The 16,301-nt window shown below is 40.8% G+C and overlaps 1 protein-coding gene and 1 long non-coding RNA gene across 2 annotated transcripts in view; one reads left to right on the top strand and one right to left on the bottom strand.

Moving 5' to 3' along the window:
• Positions 1-286: 286 nt before the first annotated feature.
• The window catches only part of LOC146972126 (uncharacterized), a 32,000-nt gene continuing 15,985 nt past the window's right edge, over positions 287-16,301 (top strand). The window contains exon 1 of the long non-coding RNA XR_015037935.1: positions 287-434. This is a non-coding gene — a long non-coding RNA (uncharacterized LOC146972126). The remainder of the gene's footprint in view (positions 435-16,301) is intronic.
• twist1b (twist family bHLH transcription factor 1b) lies at positions 6,876-8,227 on the bottom strand. The gene is made up of 2 exons (XM_085801957.1): positions 7,652-8,227; positions 6,876-7,514 (listed from the first exon to the last, which is right to left on the bottom strand). Exon 1 carries the CDS (start codon positions 8,183-8,185, stop codon positions 7,679-7,681), a length of 507 nt encoding a protein of 168 aa, XP_085658083.1. The 5' UTR covers positions 8,186-8,227; the 3' UTR covers positions 6,876-7,514; positions 7,652-7,678.

Below are 16,301 nucleotides of genomic sequence, written 5' to 3'. Positions count from 1 at the left end.
TGGGCCCCTGCCCCCTGACTTTTCCTTTTTTTTTTTCTTAGACTACGTACGTACATATTATCATGTTTTATTAACTTTGTTTTGATGCTAATGCAGCATTACTATGAGTATTAGTCAGGCTCTTATGCAGAATAATTCAGTCATACAAAGATTAGACTACTGGGGTTTTTGTGGGCCCTACTGGGTGCTGGGCCCCTGGAATTATCATCACCTTTCTCCCCTATTCAACGGCCCTGCACACAGAAACAAATACTGTTGTTACTGTTGCTGGTCTTGATGTCATTGTCTTGGTGCTCTGACCAGGTGGCTCCTCTGTTGGCCGACTGAAAGATCCTGACGCCATGTGTGAAGAGTCAGCGTCCTGCTCCGCCGCTCCTGCTGGGATGTGAGGAAACACACGATGAGTCATGACTTCTATGGAACATTAAAGCCAGGTGAGAACGTGATTCACACTGAAACGGCACAAATTAAAATAGATCCGGTTTGCTTCCCTGCAAGATGTACAGTACGGAGGGGAGGGTGGCTCAGCAAGAATTTGACTCAGATGATAAAAAGTGACAAATTCAGTCTATACAAAAGAGTTTGTTGTGTAATCTCATAGACGTGTTCGGCAGAACTAGATGGTGCTAGATTAGATTTTTACAGCTCGTCATTGTTTTATTTAATCCACTTAAAAAATCAACTTTTGTTTGGAAACCAGAGATGCAAACGCTCTTTTCTGTTCTAATGAGATGCATCTGAGTGGATAATGAAACACTTTCTTTACAGTGTGTGAGTTCTATAATGTGGCTTGTTGCTGACTTGGCATCATGATTACAACAACCAATTAACACACAAATACTCTTCAAATCCCATTTTTTTTATTGCTACAGTTTTGTGCCATTTGTGATGTGATACATTTCTAAATGTAACATCCAATGCATACCAATAAGAGCTAGTTCTCTTCACCAGTTAGAATTAGAACAGAGTTTTTCTGTGATGATCAATAGGATTTTCTCTGCTTCCACCACATGCCAAGACGTGACCAAAACCGATAAGAATAAAGTGTTTGAGATGGTGTAGGAGGAATAAGGAGACCATTGTTGCTGTAGGTAACAACGCATCAATTATCAGTTTGACATTAGAGTCCTGGTATTCACCGTTGGCGGGACTGGTGGGCCGGCAGGTTAATGAAGGCAATGGGATTAATACCCAGGGAGTGGGGGTGGCCCTCAGGGACAGGAGCAGAGACGCTGCATCATTAGAGCCCTATTAACCCCCAGGGCAATACACAGGGACTGCATGTTTCACTCACTGCCTCAATAAGGGACAACTTGTGCTCTGACTCTATTCACAAGTTTCTAATAACTGTCACATTGAAAAGTGGCTCAGTCCACTCACATTTTTGTGCCATTATAATGTGATGATATTTAATTTACAGTAATATAAATAAGTTTAAATTTTCAGTCTATTTGGATATTTTATTTAGGGATTGTATGTACGTTAGAAGTTTTGCTAGATGTGTGGCTCAGTTTCCAAAATGAGTGAAAGACTCATCAAACAGTTTACATTCTAGTGAGGTATTCCTTTTCCCTCTACACTCAGAAAATAATCCTCTGTGTTTCATGCTCAAACTGGGGCTACAGTTAAATATATATATATGTATATATTTAACTCTAGACCCATGCAGTCTGAGCGTATATACGTCCTCTGTCTTGATTGAACATAAACAGGAATGTTTGAAATCACTGGGCAGGACTTGGACTGGCCTCCACTTCATCTGTATGTTTATACTTCCTGTGAGAGGCCCTCTATTTATGGACAAGTGAAGAACACAAATAATCATCCCCCTCCAGTGAAAAATCTGCTTTTATTATCTGCAAAGTTTTGCAATGCCTTTGTGTATGCTCACGCCGCCTTCTGATTGCCTGTTTATTATTACACCGTTACTGCTGAGCCAATGGGGATCCAGCCAATTCCAAAAAGGTGCCAAGCCCTTTCCCAGCCCTTTTCCTGTCTGTGACATCATTGTGTATCCCTCTAAAACACACTGATCCGTGTCTTGTCTGCAGCCTGGGTGGCACACATCACACGCAACAAAGGTTAAACACAAGGTGCACAGGTTTGGACTGTGCACCTTGGACACGTATCAAAGGACAGTTTCTGGTCCTGCATACAATCAGATGGCATGGCGTCCTACATGATCAATGTGCCTTTTGCCGTGATGAAGCACTGACCATTTGCAGATGAAATCTATAATTTGCCAACTTAAACATAGTGTGTGTCCATGAGCCTTCAAGCAGATTTACACAAGCGGCTGTTAAACTTTTTCTCAAACAGCTGAAGGCATGCGATTCCTTGAGCTGTGTCCGCTTTATCCAAATTTCAAGAAATAATGTTACATCATTGTCACTCTGACACGGATCATCGACGTCAAGTCTCAGACAGCCTTTCAGATAAAAGCTTTATGTTTTTATGATCTCTGGATTTTAAAAAAGTCTTTGAATCTTGGAAATAGATGTTTCTTTAAAGGAAAGGAGACAATTCATTTAATGCTAAAAGTATTTGGTCCAATCTCTTGCCAGTTCTCTGCACATTGTTGAATTCAAAAAGTACGTGATCAAAACAAGTTTTCCTCAGCCGGTGGAAGATAAGAGATATTAACGCAGTTTGGGTTTGTCAGTAAATCAACAACAACAAAAAAAGACATTTTATCCAATAATTTTGACAGATTCTTTTGAAGCCAAATAACCAATCATCCCCCTCACTGTTTTATTCTCATATGTTTACATAAATCAAGTCAGCGCACCACAGGTGTCTGTGTTATTTAAACATCAAATGCAGCTGAAACTGCACAGAAATGTTTTTTTGGCGTGAACATTATCTTCTCTTCTCGATGCCAGGTTAGAGGCGCAGTATTAGTGTCTGTCTCCGATGAAACTGATTTATGTAAAGATTGTTTTGTATTCAGGGAAAAACCCAGATTCCCATGTGTTTCCACTGTGATTTTGATCAGTTTATTATCAGTTGACAACTCTCTAGAACAAGAGTGTAATTTGTGGTGATCTTAAGTTTAATAATTGACAATAATAATAATTTTAAAAAAAGGACCCTTTAGTAGTTCTGTTTCAGTTTAAACTGAGAAAAAGATTAAAAGTAACATTCAGTTGCTCAAACTATCACCACCATTCTTCTGCAACCTTCAGTGAACAGTTGAGAAAAGGAGGTTGGAAATATGAATATGAAATATGAAGTATTTTGGCTCGCAGACACTCATAATCTGATGTCTGATCTCATGGTGCTGTCATCTGAAAACGTAAACGCAGCTGCAGGTAGCAGCTCATTTTCAACAGTAATAAAGGTCAGTGGACCCAGCAGGTACCTCCAGCTGACAGCTGCTCTCACAAGTACAAAGATCATGGGTCAACAATCAATAATCTGTCTTTTTTTTTTTCAACTTCATATCTTATTTCTCACTATAATTATTTCTTCCAATTCATTTCCTCTGGTATTTTGTTTGCTGCAACTGTTTTTTTTATTAGCTGCATTACAGGCAAAGGAGTCAGCGTTAGGCTGCATCAAGTCACACATAAATAACAGACTTTCCATTTTGCTGCCAAAAAGTCAGATTTTCCACCTTTAAGGACCTTTTTTCAGTCATTTATAAAATAAAAGATCTCGCACAGATGTGTGAAAGTCTGCGGTGCGCAATATGGCTGCTTGCACTCTCAAGTCATTGTGGGCAGCGACTCTGACTTTTTACATGTGTAATGGATAAAATGCCCTCTCAACAAAGAGCTGCATTAGAGATGCTAATGTATTCAATAATCAGCGTCCAGATGCAGGAGGAATGCACTGGAGCTGCTGTTTCTGTTTAGCCTCTCCTCTGTTTCCTTGCCTCCAGTGCAGTGCTGTTGTCTGATCCATGTCTCTACACAGCTCAGCCTCTCCTGGGTTTAATATTCACTTTCTGGGGCATTGTTAGAGGTGTGGATCAAACTGTGTGTGTGGGGGAAGTTGGAGAGCTTATACCAACAGGACTTTCCGTTTCTCCCTGAGATTTCAAATGGAAAATCTGGAGTTTAACTCAAAATAGTTGAACAGGCAGTAAAGTCTGCACCTGCTCTCACCTGAGAGGTTCAGAAATAAACACATCACTTGTCTGTGTTGTTACATTTATTCTAAAGAGCCCATCGTTAATCCATTAGATAGTTTTTTCTTAAAAAGTGCATTCACTTAAAAAAAAACAGCAACTAATGAAAATGATTAATCAAATAGTGATTCCATAAATACAATTATTTTTATTTCAACCATGGCACAACACTTAACTTTAATTTTTTTTTTTTAAGGCAAAAATTATTTAAAATGTCGTCATACACTGTCATTGTAATGTAATTATGATTAAGTTGTTTTCTCAGCTTTCAGCTGCTGAACGATGCGGAGAGATTTTATTATGCAGGAAAAAAATCGACGCCATAAATAAATATGAATCAAATTTTGCGGCAAACGTCTATGCATTATTGATGAAATAACAAAACAATAATAATAATAACAACAACAACAACAACATCAACAACAATAAGTCAATAACTTTAAATTGCAGCTTTAATATATTAAAAGTATAATATAATAGGCTATCGGCTACTGGATAAGTTGTTTTTAAAATTAAACGAATGACGAGGGCAAATAAATTATTTACATGTATATAAACATTTCAGAGTAAAAAGATGAAATATTAAGAGAATAAAGTAAAATGTGATTTTATAGTTCAGACGCTTGTTATTATTATTATTAAATTGTCGTAACTGTTATTTATCTTATATGTGTCATGTATTTTTTTCCCCTTCCAATGGCTGAATAATAAATTCTCGTCCATTTTTTTTAGTAACTCCCCTCTTTTGAGCCTCCTCCCTCCCATGAAACACACACTCTCTCTCTCACACACACACACACACACACACACACACACACACACACACACACACACACACACACACACACACACACACACACACACACACACACACACTGCTTCAAACGAGTCTGAAAGTCTGACGACAGTCGGCCTGTTAGTGTTGCAAGCTTTAACAAAACATCCCGAGCGTCACGTATCATTTTACAACCAAATAATCAGCAAGTCAACATGTCACAGCATCATAACTGCAGCAAAGAGAGAGAATGTGTGTGTGTGTGAGTGTACGTGCGTGCGTGTGTGTTTCCCCTAGCCTACCTTTGTCTCGGCAGCGGCCAGCAGTCAGATCCGTGTTATTCCCTGCAGGTGGCCCTTTAATAAATCCATTTTAATCAAACCTACACCGATGATGTGAGCGCAGGACCGCGGGCATCAGTTAGTTAGTGTTAATGGTGTCTGTGCAGAGAGCAGAGCTGCTCCGAGCTCTGCTCTCTGCACAGAAATGCTCTGCACGCCGAGGCTCTGCACAGTCTGAACATCTGCTCATTTCACGTGACTTTTTTAAAAATACTAACATCTGTTCTAAATAGGTTTCATTCTGTGCCTCTGCATCGTGTCAATTGCCAACTCCTCTCCTCTGAAAAAAAAAGAAGAAGCAGAGGGAACTTATTTAAGGCTATAGCATTGCATAAGGGCTGGATTGGAAAGAATTGGGAAGAAAAACCTGCAGTTTTTTTTGTGTGTGATACATGTCACGAGTAGGTTACAGCTTTTATTTCTCGTAGGCTTTGTTTATTTGTCTGGTATTGAGTGAGGCTCCCTTTCAACTGTGCACGTTTAAAGAAAAGCTGTTTATTGATCTTTTAGGCCTAGACTGTGTTTGTGGAGCACCCCCACCCTTCCACCCCCCCACACATACACCACCACCACCACCACCACCACCACCCTCCAGACTGAGTGAGAGTGGCTCTATGTGCAGACCCACAGCCTACCTTCACGGCCTCCTTAAATTTCATAGACATCTGGGAATTCCATACATGCCTCGCAAGCCAATTACACACCTTCAAACGCGCACACACTTTGATTCTGGACAGTGAGAAACACTTCCCCAATATCACTGAGATCAATCACAGCATGATGCATAGCAGCACAATGAAAGATTGATTTGGTGACAAAGAAAAAAAAAGTTGGGAGTGTATGACATGGCTTCAGCTCAAAGCTGCACAACGTGCGCAAAAGGACGCACGAAGTCTCCTGACGTTGCGCTGCAGATCCGCAAATTCACACGGTGTTATTGTTGTCAGTATAATAAATCACATCACTTCATCATTGTTTTATTGTTGTCATCACGAACTCATATGTGCGTAAACAGTGTGCGTGACCTCTTTATTGACCAAGAGTCTAAAAGTCTGCAGTATATCCTGGATAATATGCACTGCTGTTTATTTTCAGCTACTGGTGGAGGAGAAAGTGTAATAACAGGTTGACATGACCCCAGTATAAGTAAATTACTCCTAATGGTGAGTTTAAGGCGCGGACCATAATGCAACTGTAAATCCAGGAAGACAGTTAAAAGAGAGGAAGCTTTTTCATTTTAATTCAAAATGAACACAAGTGATACATCTTTTTTTCATCTTTTGGATTGGATGTTTTTTTCTCTCCTTATTTTTAGTTCAAGATGGCCAATAAATGAGAGGAATTTGTCAATCCCCTTTTTTTATGTGTAAGAAAGAAATTGCTGCATGTTTCTCCAACGCTTTTCCTCGAGCCAATAACAACTCCATCTGTTTTCCCAAGTGGCTGGCGGCATGGTGGAAGCTTTTACCATTAATGTTATTGTGAAGTGTCCTCCAGAGGAGTTTGTTGTCATTTAATACAAAACTGACATTATTTGCGAAATTGAATGTATTTTTTATCCCAACATTAACCCGTAGATTAATATGAATGATAATTATAATAAAACACACACACACAATCGAGCAAATTCCATCGTCATTTTCTTTAATGCAAAAAATATACAAACATTTTTACAAAAACGGTAATAAAAAATAGGAATGTATTTGTATTTCAGACACAGGATCCATTCCTCAATGTAACACATTTTCATCAATAAATAAATAAATGTATTCTGAAAATATTTTTTATTATTATTATTTTTGCACAGGTTAGGTCCACACAAGTCAGTCTGTAATGTGAGCTACACCACCAGTTGACAGTCTCACACCAAAAACACTGAGACAACTGCTTCTACAATGCACTTTGACCTCGGCAGAAAAAAGTCCAAAGGCATGCATTTAATTAAAAACAAAAACAAGAAAACAAAATCAAACAAAAAAATACTTTTTTTCTTCTTTTTTCTTTTTTTTTTTTTTAAACATTCGTCGTCAACAACATGAAAGCACATGAGGGTTGGGGGGGTTGAGTGGAGCTATAACAACACGGCTGCAAAGTCCCAGTCGGGGCCTCTGCAGGAACGATCCCCCCTCCACCACCACCACCACCACCACCACTGCCCCCCAGGACCTTTACTGTCGTCTTTTGGCTTAAATAGAGTGATCCCCATGTATCCAGCACTGGACTCCAGATTTGTCCCGTCAAGAGTGTGATTAGATTCAGCAGTCACCTGTAGGTTAGATAAGGCATTCATTATCACTCATCTCTGCAGAAAATCACCCATTGTGTTGCATTAAAACCACAGTCAATTTTAGCTATATTTTCTTTTTCTTTTTTTTCTTTTTGTGCCATAGCAGTTGTCTTTACCATTTTGGGCATTCATTTCTCCAGATGCTAGTGAGATGTTGACATGGACCAAGCGCCCTCCATCCTCCACACAGAGAAGGCGTAGCTCAGCCTCTCGTGAGCCACATAGCTACAACTTGACATTTTGGAGTCCAGCTCGTCGCTCTGCAGCACCTGGTACAGGAAGTCGATGTATCTGGCCGCGAGTTTTAGAGTCTGTATTTTGCTGAGTTTGTCCGAGGGCAAAGTGGGGATAATTTTCCGCAAAGACGCGAACGCCTCGTTGAGAGACTGGGTCCTCTGTCGCTCCCGGACGTTGGCCATGACCCGCTGCGACTGGAGCTCCTCGAAAGACTGCGGGCTGCTGCTGCTGGACTTCTTCCCTCTTTTCCCAGGGGTCGGGCTATCTGAGTCCTCCCCGTTTTTCCTGCTCGGTCTCCTCTTCCTCCCACATCTCTTCGGTTGTCTGTCCAGCTCCCCCTCGCTGTTGCTCAGGCTGTCCGCAGGAGAGACAGGGGAGCTGCTCGACTCTTCCCCCATATTTTCCTCAGACATCTCCACTTGGGGTTAGTTGGCGGTCCCCACAAAAAAAAAAAAAAAAAAATTATTTCCCTCTCATGAAGTCAAAGAAGTAGTCCACTTTGTAGGCGTGTGTGGCTTTGAAGACACCAAAGTATCCATAGATGAGTTCCTGGGAGGACAAGTCTTTTCTGATACTTGAGAAACTTTGGCAGTTCTTATAGGCTGCATGGCGTAAACTTTTTGGGGAGGGACAGGATTGGCCAAGAAGATGAATTACGTGAGGCGAGGGGTGGGAGCATCCGAGCAGCTATCAGACACGCTCTTAATACAAATTCAGAGTCAGAAGATAACCGGGAAAGACTGCTATTTCACAATATTACACTATTATAACAAAAGCAGCTCGATTATGGAGAAAATATGAATTGTTAAAACACAAGTGGACAAATCAATCTTGTTATTCTTGTGATAATGTTTACATATATAAGTTAGATATAAATTGGATTATGCTTTAAAAAGATTGAACCAAAATCATATTGAAAAATATATGAATTAAATCATATTCAACCAACCTTGTTCTTCATGCAAGTCTGAGCTCAGCTATTTTCATTCACCAGCATCCAAATGATAAACCTGTCCCTTCATAACACTGCTTCATGTTCACTATAATCGATAATTGTATGAGCTGACACTTTTTTTTTTCAAGGCTAGTATAGTATGCAACCTTGGCACATCTCTGTAGACCTAACCCACATGGATTTTGGATTTATGTTTCCATCTAGTCTTTCTTAAACCAAGTGAGATCAAAGGGCTTTCATATAGGCAACATATGATCCCAATCTTACATTTTTGACATGCAGCCAGTGCTGCAAAGTTTCAAACTTTTTCTTGGAGGAGCTGCATGCTCTAATTATATCCCCCACAAGAGGGCATGTTTTTTTGTATACTGTAATATATATGTGAAATAGATTAAAAAACAACAACAACATTATATTGCTTTGTTCATCCGTCAAACAGTAGAGGAAGTGATTCTTCCCTTGTTGGTTGCAGCCAGGGACAATAAGAGAGCAGCTCTGTGTACAAGGCCCTCTGGTATTTACTAGGTTGGTGATACAATATCCATCTTGTTTAGTGGAGGATTACTTTGTTTAGGTTGAGAAGGCTGTGGTCCACAGGAGCAGCATCTGGTTCAGGAAACAGGGGGGCAGTCGGGGTCGGAGGTCACAACACCAACGAACATCCATTTACATCTTCGTGGAGGCCTGAGAGTGAAGTATTGTTCCAGGGAGAAACACAGGCTTGTTTAAGTCAGACTTGTTTCTGTAAGCAGGCATTTAACACTACAACCAGAGAGACCGTCATATTCAAACGTTTTGTGTTTCTGGCTAAAAGAATAATTCATTTGCTTCGCTCTTTTATAAAGTATATCTGAACTCAGTTTTAGAATGTATTTTTTTTTCTACATGGAGATAATGTGACAAACTAAAAATAAAACATGAGGAAAAGCAGCTCAAGACTCTTCAAGGTGTGTTTACCTGTCTGCTGGCTCTGTCCATGGTGCTGATCCCAGCATACACCGCTCTCACCTGCTGCACCTCACAGGTGAACAGGCACAACTGCAAACAGCTGTGACTTTTACTCGAATAATTCTAAATGTCAATGCAGAGTGTAAACAAATCATTCACTTTTCGCCACAATGTATTACTCTATACATTTCCATTTGTTTTCTTGCGTTCATTTTTCAGTGGTGTTGGTATTAGTTTAATGTATTGAGTAAAAACATTTACTCAAGTACTGCATAAATACTGGTGTAATTTGTGGTTTGTTACCTTTGGATGCTTCTTGATTCTTCTCTAGTATGTCAGAGGGACATACTGTAGTAGCTGTATAGTGATACTGTTTTATAGTTTAAATAACTGTCTATGCAGTTAAATTAGCTCTTTCTCGACCAACTACAACAATAATTTAAATGTTCCTGCATAAATGATTAATGCCTCTCTGAGGAGTTACCCTTCACTTGGAGTACTTTTTTATACTTTAAGTGCATTTTGTTAAAGTCTTACTGGAGTGACACGTTAGATGCAGTATTTTGATAATGCTGTATTGTACAGTATTTGAACAAGTACCTAAAAAAAAAACAAAGATTTTGAACATATCTTTCTGCCTGATTCTTATAATTGCATCTGACTGAATCTCAGATTTGATCATTTTGCATTTTGTTGAAGTCCCTTGCTTTCTCTCTCCCCTGCATCGATTAAACTGTTTCCACTGCAACCAGACTTGAACCGGCGATGTTGTGATAACATGGTCGGGGTCTCATACCCCCGTCGCAGAGAACCCACCATCATTCCCTATTTTAAAAACTAATCGCACAAAAGCTCATATTTACACCCACTCTACATTTACATTTCTTGGCAGATCGCTCTGTGGAGTTCAGCACTCTGCTGCTGAAGTGACTCTGAGAAAACACAGCTGCTTCTCTCAAATATGATGTCATCACAGGACAACTTCTCCAGTGTTGATCTTTAATAAAGACGAAACCTTCATCAGTCAGATACAGACTGTCGGGGCCTGACAATTACAGCAACATGAAGGGGAGATAAACAGCGCTGATTGTTTTTCAGCGTGATTTAACGCAGCATGGCGTCCGCTAGGTCCTGCAGCAGCGGCAAGGAACGGATGAAGAAAGTCTTTGTCCTTATCAACGAGCAGTGAGTGGGTGTTATGATAAAGTCAAGTGTATGTTACTGACTCATGCAACTTGACACACCAGTCATGAGCGACCCCAGAGCGTCATTAACCACCCCTCCCCGAGGTCACATCAAGGCAGACACTACTCAGGCTCTCACTCACTAAGTCCTGAGCCAGAGCCAGATCCTCGGAGACCTGTCTATTTTCTCTGCTCCGGCCTTGGAAGGCAGTGTTTCTCTATCAGCCTACTCATATCTATTGAAATAACAAACCACAGTCCTCCACATGTACGAGGCTCCCACAATTGACAGTGATATTCATGTTCACTCCATTAAAGCTCAACCGCAACGAGTCCAATGCCAGCTTGCCAGGATGGATCAGCTGCACAGGATGAGAAAAGACAGGAGTGTGCTCTTCAAAGAGAGGTCCCAGATAGCCTCTAATCAACCCTCTGGACTAACAAGGTCAAGCAGCAGAGTTGGATGACAGCATTTTTCCTCAAACTGTTCGGTTTTGTAGAGAAATCCGGACATCGTATCAGTTTTTTTTTTTTTTTTCTTCTTTTGATAACAGCAGTCAAGTGGTGGCAAGAGAGGATTTGGGGTGCTGAACTGGGAGGTGCGGATGAAAACAGCCCTTTATAAGCTGTCTGGGCACATAGGAGCCAGGACTCCTGAAGTTAGCAGTAAAAGAAAGCCTTTGAAAGCCGCACGCTTTGATGTTGCAGGTTCTAATCGTGGTTCAAGCCGGTATCCGTGTAAGCAAAGCACAGTCCAACTTTGTCTGCAAGAAAAGTACCAAAGCCTGTTTTGTTCCTACACTAAGGATTGATTTTGTTTTTTTTGTAGTGTACAAGGCTGATTTTTGTGCATGAGGAGCTACACGTGTCCTTGTGTAATAGATCCTGTGTAAAACTATTCGTGTCATCCTGATGACTCTGTGGGATATCAGACAGCTCCACCGCACAATGACACCTTATTAGCCACTAAGAACCAACAAACCTCCAGTCTGTTTTCACAGCTTGGAAGCTCTGGGTGATGTGGGGTCTGTGGAGGAACTGGCATCCCAGCAGTAATCCCTGTTTATCACACACACACACACACACACACACACACAGACAGACAGACAGACAGACGCAAAACAAACACGTGGCTTCCTCCCAAAGCTTTGACAAAGAGTCAACTCACAAAACAACAACCCAATATAGACAATGTCTTAATAAGGAAACAATAATGTGGAGAGTGAGAGTCAGTGATTTTCTGTCAATAAAGACCATAACTTGAACATCACATCAGCTCATATAATTTTGTGCGCTTGCCACTGTTAAAACCTAAACCTCAGTGTCACTGAGCCGTGCCTTCTGCTGCCTATAAAGCGTGCTGCCACCCAGCAGACCACACACACACGTCCACCCAGGCCACTGCAGCATGGAGACCAGTGCACCGACCCATGCAATGAAAATATCTGTTCGCAGAGTTACAGTAGTTTTACCATATTTTGGCCCGACTGTCAGACCTTGACAGGTGCTGCTGTGAATTCAGAGAGTAATGTCTCATTGGTTTGTTTTTGAAGGTGTTGAATCACCTATATTATTGTAATTTTGTAGTTTGTGGTGCTGTGGTTGTGTTATTTGGAGGGATGTTTCTAGTTTTTTTTGCCCCATTTATTCCCAGGAGCCTAGATGGAAGTGAATTCCAATGTTTACCAAATCAAATATATTGCACAGATATACAGTATATGTGTGTATTTACAAAGCCTACACACACCAAAGCTCATGGTAAATGGGAAAACTCAGTACACCTTTATTTAACTTTAAGTAACTGTATTAAAGGATCACCTCACCCAGCAGGGCCGTTGCTAGGAATTCTGGCCCCCCTGAAAGAATACTGAAGTGCGCCCCTGACCCCTGACTTTTCCACTTTTTTACATATGTATTATCATTTTTATTTAGCCTACTTTGATTTGATGCTAATGCAGCATTACTATGACTATTAGTCAGGGTCTTATGCAGAATAATTCAGTCATGCAAAGATTAGACGTCTTGGGTTTTTTGTGGGCCCTACTGGGTGCTGGGCCCCTAGAATTATCATCACCTTTCTCCCCTATACGGCCCTGGATCTCATCAGAAAAAAATAAACTAACTAACTTGTAGCTAGTGATATCTAAGCAGAAAGCTTTGATTTAATGTGGTAAGGTCTGAGTTTATCTGTTACTGTTACAACTGTGACCACCCTAGTACAATGGAATTTTTTGTGTCTGGTATTCATGACACAGAAAGAATAACATTCATGAAATGCAACAGCCACATGTTTTTCCAGAAACAATGCCCCAGTTGCTCTTGATAATCCACAGATCTTACTGTCAACAGTTTTTTTTCTCTGCTGATGAAATGGCTCCAGTGAAATGTATATCAAAATATGAAACAGGCCCCAAATTCTCCATGGTTCATCCAATGTGGACACAAATGCCCTCAAATAAAAGCCCAAAGGCAACACTTCAACCTCATTCTGGCTGTTTTTTCAAGCTCAAATGTGCTAGAGAAGGGACTGCACTGAAGATAAACAGATCATTTACATAGAGTGTGTTAATAAAAGTCATGATATTAGATTATTGGCATGTACGCGAACAATGCAACTTCAGCTTCACAATAAAGCAGCGCAGGTAACTCCAATTCTTGGCCCCTAAAACTATTTGTTCTAACGGTAAATGATGGAATCCGAGGAATGGAGAGAGTATTTTCATAAGAGCAAACTAACATCTAAAAGTGATGTGCAGGTGCATGCTGGGTAGCTATCACAAAATCAGGAAAAAAGAAATAATTCTCATACACTGCTGTCATTTCCCCACAAGCCTGTTCCTTTATTGTTTTCATATATTGAACATAACTGACAAGATGGTTTGGCAAAGACCACCTTTGGCTGGAATGTCATCAGTCATGCTCACAATATGAAATAATAAAAGAAGAAGTAACTGTTCCAAACGCAACGACGGGGTCTTTCATCTTTATCTGTGGGCTTAAAGCCCAGAGAAACAACCCTGGCAGAGGTGGGAAGCGGCGTATAACATGGGCATGTCACATCGACTTATGTAAGTGATGAGCATAACGTCAGTAGTCCAGTGTGGTTCTTCGCTCTAACCACAGAGTCCCACCACAGTCCCTGTTAATAAGGGCTCTGTGAGGAGAGGGGAGGTCAAACAGAGTGCTCCAGCTGCACATGAGGATGAATAGCGTACAGGGGAGATGATGGGCAGAGGTGTGGGGGCGGGGTGCGAGGACCTGGGGAGTGATCGGGACAGAGGAGAGGTCTCCCAAAAACAACAGAGGAGGAGTACGGAGGATCACATCGGTCGCTCCTACATAGATAGATAGATACATCAGTATATGAATTGATAGACTCCACATCTCCCTTCTTTTCAGAGAATATTCAGGTATAGCTTTCAACCCCGACGATCACACTTGCGTGATAAATTCTAAAACACTCACACAACTTTTTGCAGGCAGTGTCGTTTTTGTGAATTATGCGAGGCAGTAACGACACTAACTCTCCTCTGAACTGCAGCTGTGTTCCCATCTACCCCCAGATTTCTGCTCACCTCTGCTCCTCCCAGTGTGTCAGTTAGAGGCGACCTCCTCCTCCTCCTTCACTCAGCCCAATCTGTCAGGACACAATAGGCTACCTCTCCAGCTATGTTGTTTTTGGAACGGGAGCCCTCCAGCCCTGCTTGTTCTCCCTCTTGGTTGACAGAAATTAGCCAAGAAGACACTCTCGCTTTGACGGATTTATCTCTCCTCCCCGATCTCCGTCGACTGTAGATTTCACTCCTTTTTCACCTCTCTCTCTCTCTCTCTCTCTCTCTCTCTCTCTCTCTCTCTCTCTCTCTCTCTCTCTCTCTCTCTCTCTCTCTCTCTCAGTGTTGTTTACTCTTACTCATCACAAGTGGTGTGATCCTGACCACCCAGCTCTCTTCATTCAGTCATTCTGATTTATCGTCACCGTCACTCTTTCCAGTGAGAATTACAGTAAATTTCAAGTCTCTGCTCTTATTCTCACAAACACACTGATCACTTCAGATCACAGTAAATAACCTCTGTGTGAGGACAACCCGGAGAGTGAAGCTTCATTCAGATGCTAAGGGCTCATGTCTGTCAAACACATATACATATTACCTGCTGCTGTGAAGTGTAGACACCTGCAGCTTATGGCTGTTCTCATCATCTGCTCAGGATCCTCAAAATAAAAGGCTGTAAGCAGTAGTAGTGGGTGTACTTGCTCTTTACTTTTCTGTCATATTTACTACAATATTTTTTTTTGACATTTATACTTTATAAATCATACGATAAGCTTAAAGCATAAACAAAACATTGTTACAGATTACACCAGTGTTTCTGAATCTTTGCAGCCTGTCATATGAGAGCAGTGTCTAGTTGAGAATGGACTTCATGTTTAACCAGGTTTAACCATGACATTTAAGAGAGAATTATAAATGAACTTTAAATTAAATTAAATCCTATATGTATGAAAGGTGCTGCAAATGGTGTTATGTTGACCGATTGATTGATTAATGAGTTGATAGTGGGGTTCGCCAAAAGTGACATCATCCCATAGACTTTTCAGACTGAGTTTGTGGCTCAAAAAAATATCCGATATCTTACAACAAACCTGAGAGAAAAGTGAAAGTAAATCCAGATTTGTGATCCATGTGAACACATCATGACAGATTTGTCTTGTAATGCTTTTAAAAGGCCCATTTCCCAGGTTGCCATTTCCCAGCACTGCAGTAAGCTTAGCTACACAACTGTATAGAAATTATTATAGAATTGTCCCATTATGACCAGCAACAGCAGTAAAATACTCCTAATGCATCAGCCCTAACAATCTAATAATGTGAAATATGATGATATAACACTCACAGGAGCCATTACCCTGCATAATACATTACTTGTATTTTTACATTATTATTACATTACACACTTTTTTTTTTTAAACGCAAGTAAAGGATCCGAATGCTTGCTCTATCTCTGGTATTCACAGTAATATATACAGAAGCCTGTAGTTTATACTGATTGCTCAGAGTGCAAAAGGATGAGTTGCAGCTTGTTATTAGAGCTTTTGTTTTTAGAATAATACTTTTTATTTTCTTAAGAAGAGAAAATGATTACTGGGGACTCTGCAGCGAAGTGGTCATTATCAAAATGTTGTGCTGCAACATTCCCATGTCTCATTCCCAGTCCCCCTCCATCTGGTTTTTAGATTGTTGCAGGGCTGCGGTGTCACGGTTGGTACATCAGACCTGTCAGCAGACGCACCCTCCCCCACGCCATCATGGTACACCTGACAAAACTTTTTGCTGCAAGATAGGATGTGATCACATCAACAAAAATAAACCCATCTAACAGGAGAGGAACTGGAGAGAGCCTTTGCCATCATTCCACTGAAGGCAGCGTAATCTCTATAAATCA

Source organism: Trachurus japonicus, chromosome 16 (genome assembly GCF_045865225.1).
Source record: "Trachurus japonicus isolate A0001 chromosome 16, Traja_1.0".
Classification (NCBI taxonomy): Eukaryota; Metazoa; Chordata; class Actinopteri; order Carangiformes; family Carangidae; genus Trachurus; species Trachurus japonicus.
The sequence above is the reverse complement of the archived record's forward strand: the minus strand, read 5'-3'. Positions and strand labels throughout refer to the sequence as shown.

Excerpts from the sequence above, each read along its gene's own strand:
- twist1b (XM_085801957.1), bottom strand. The coding sequence starts at position 8,185 with ATGTCTGAGGAAAATATGGGGGAAGAGTCGAGCAGCTCCCCTGTCTCT.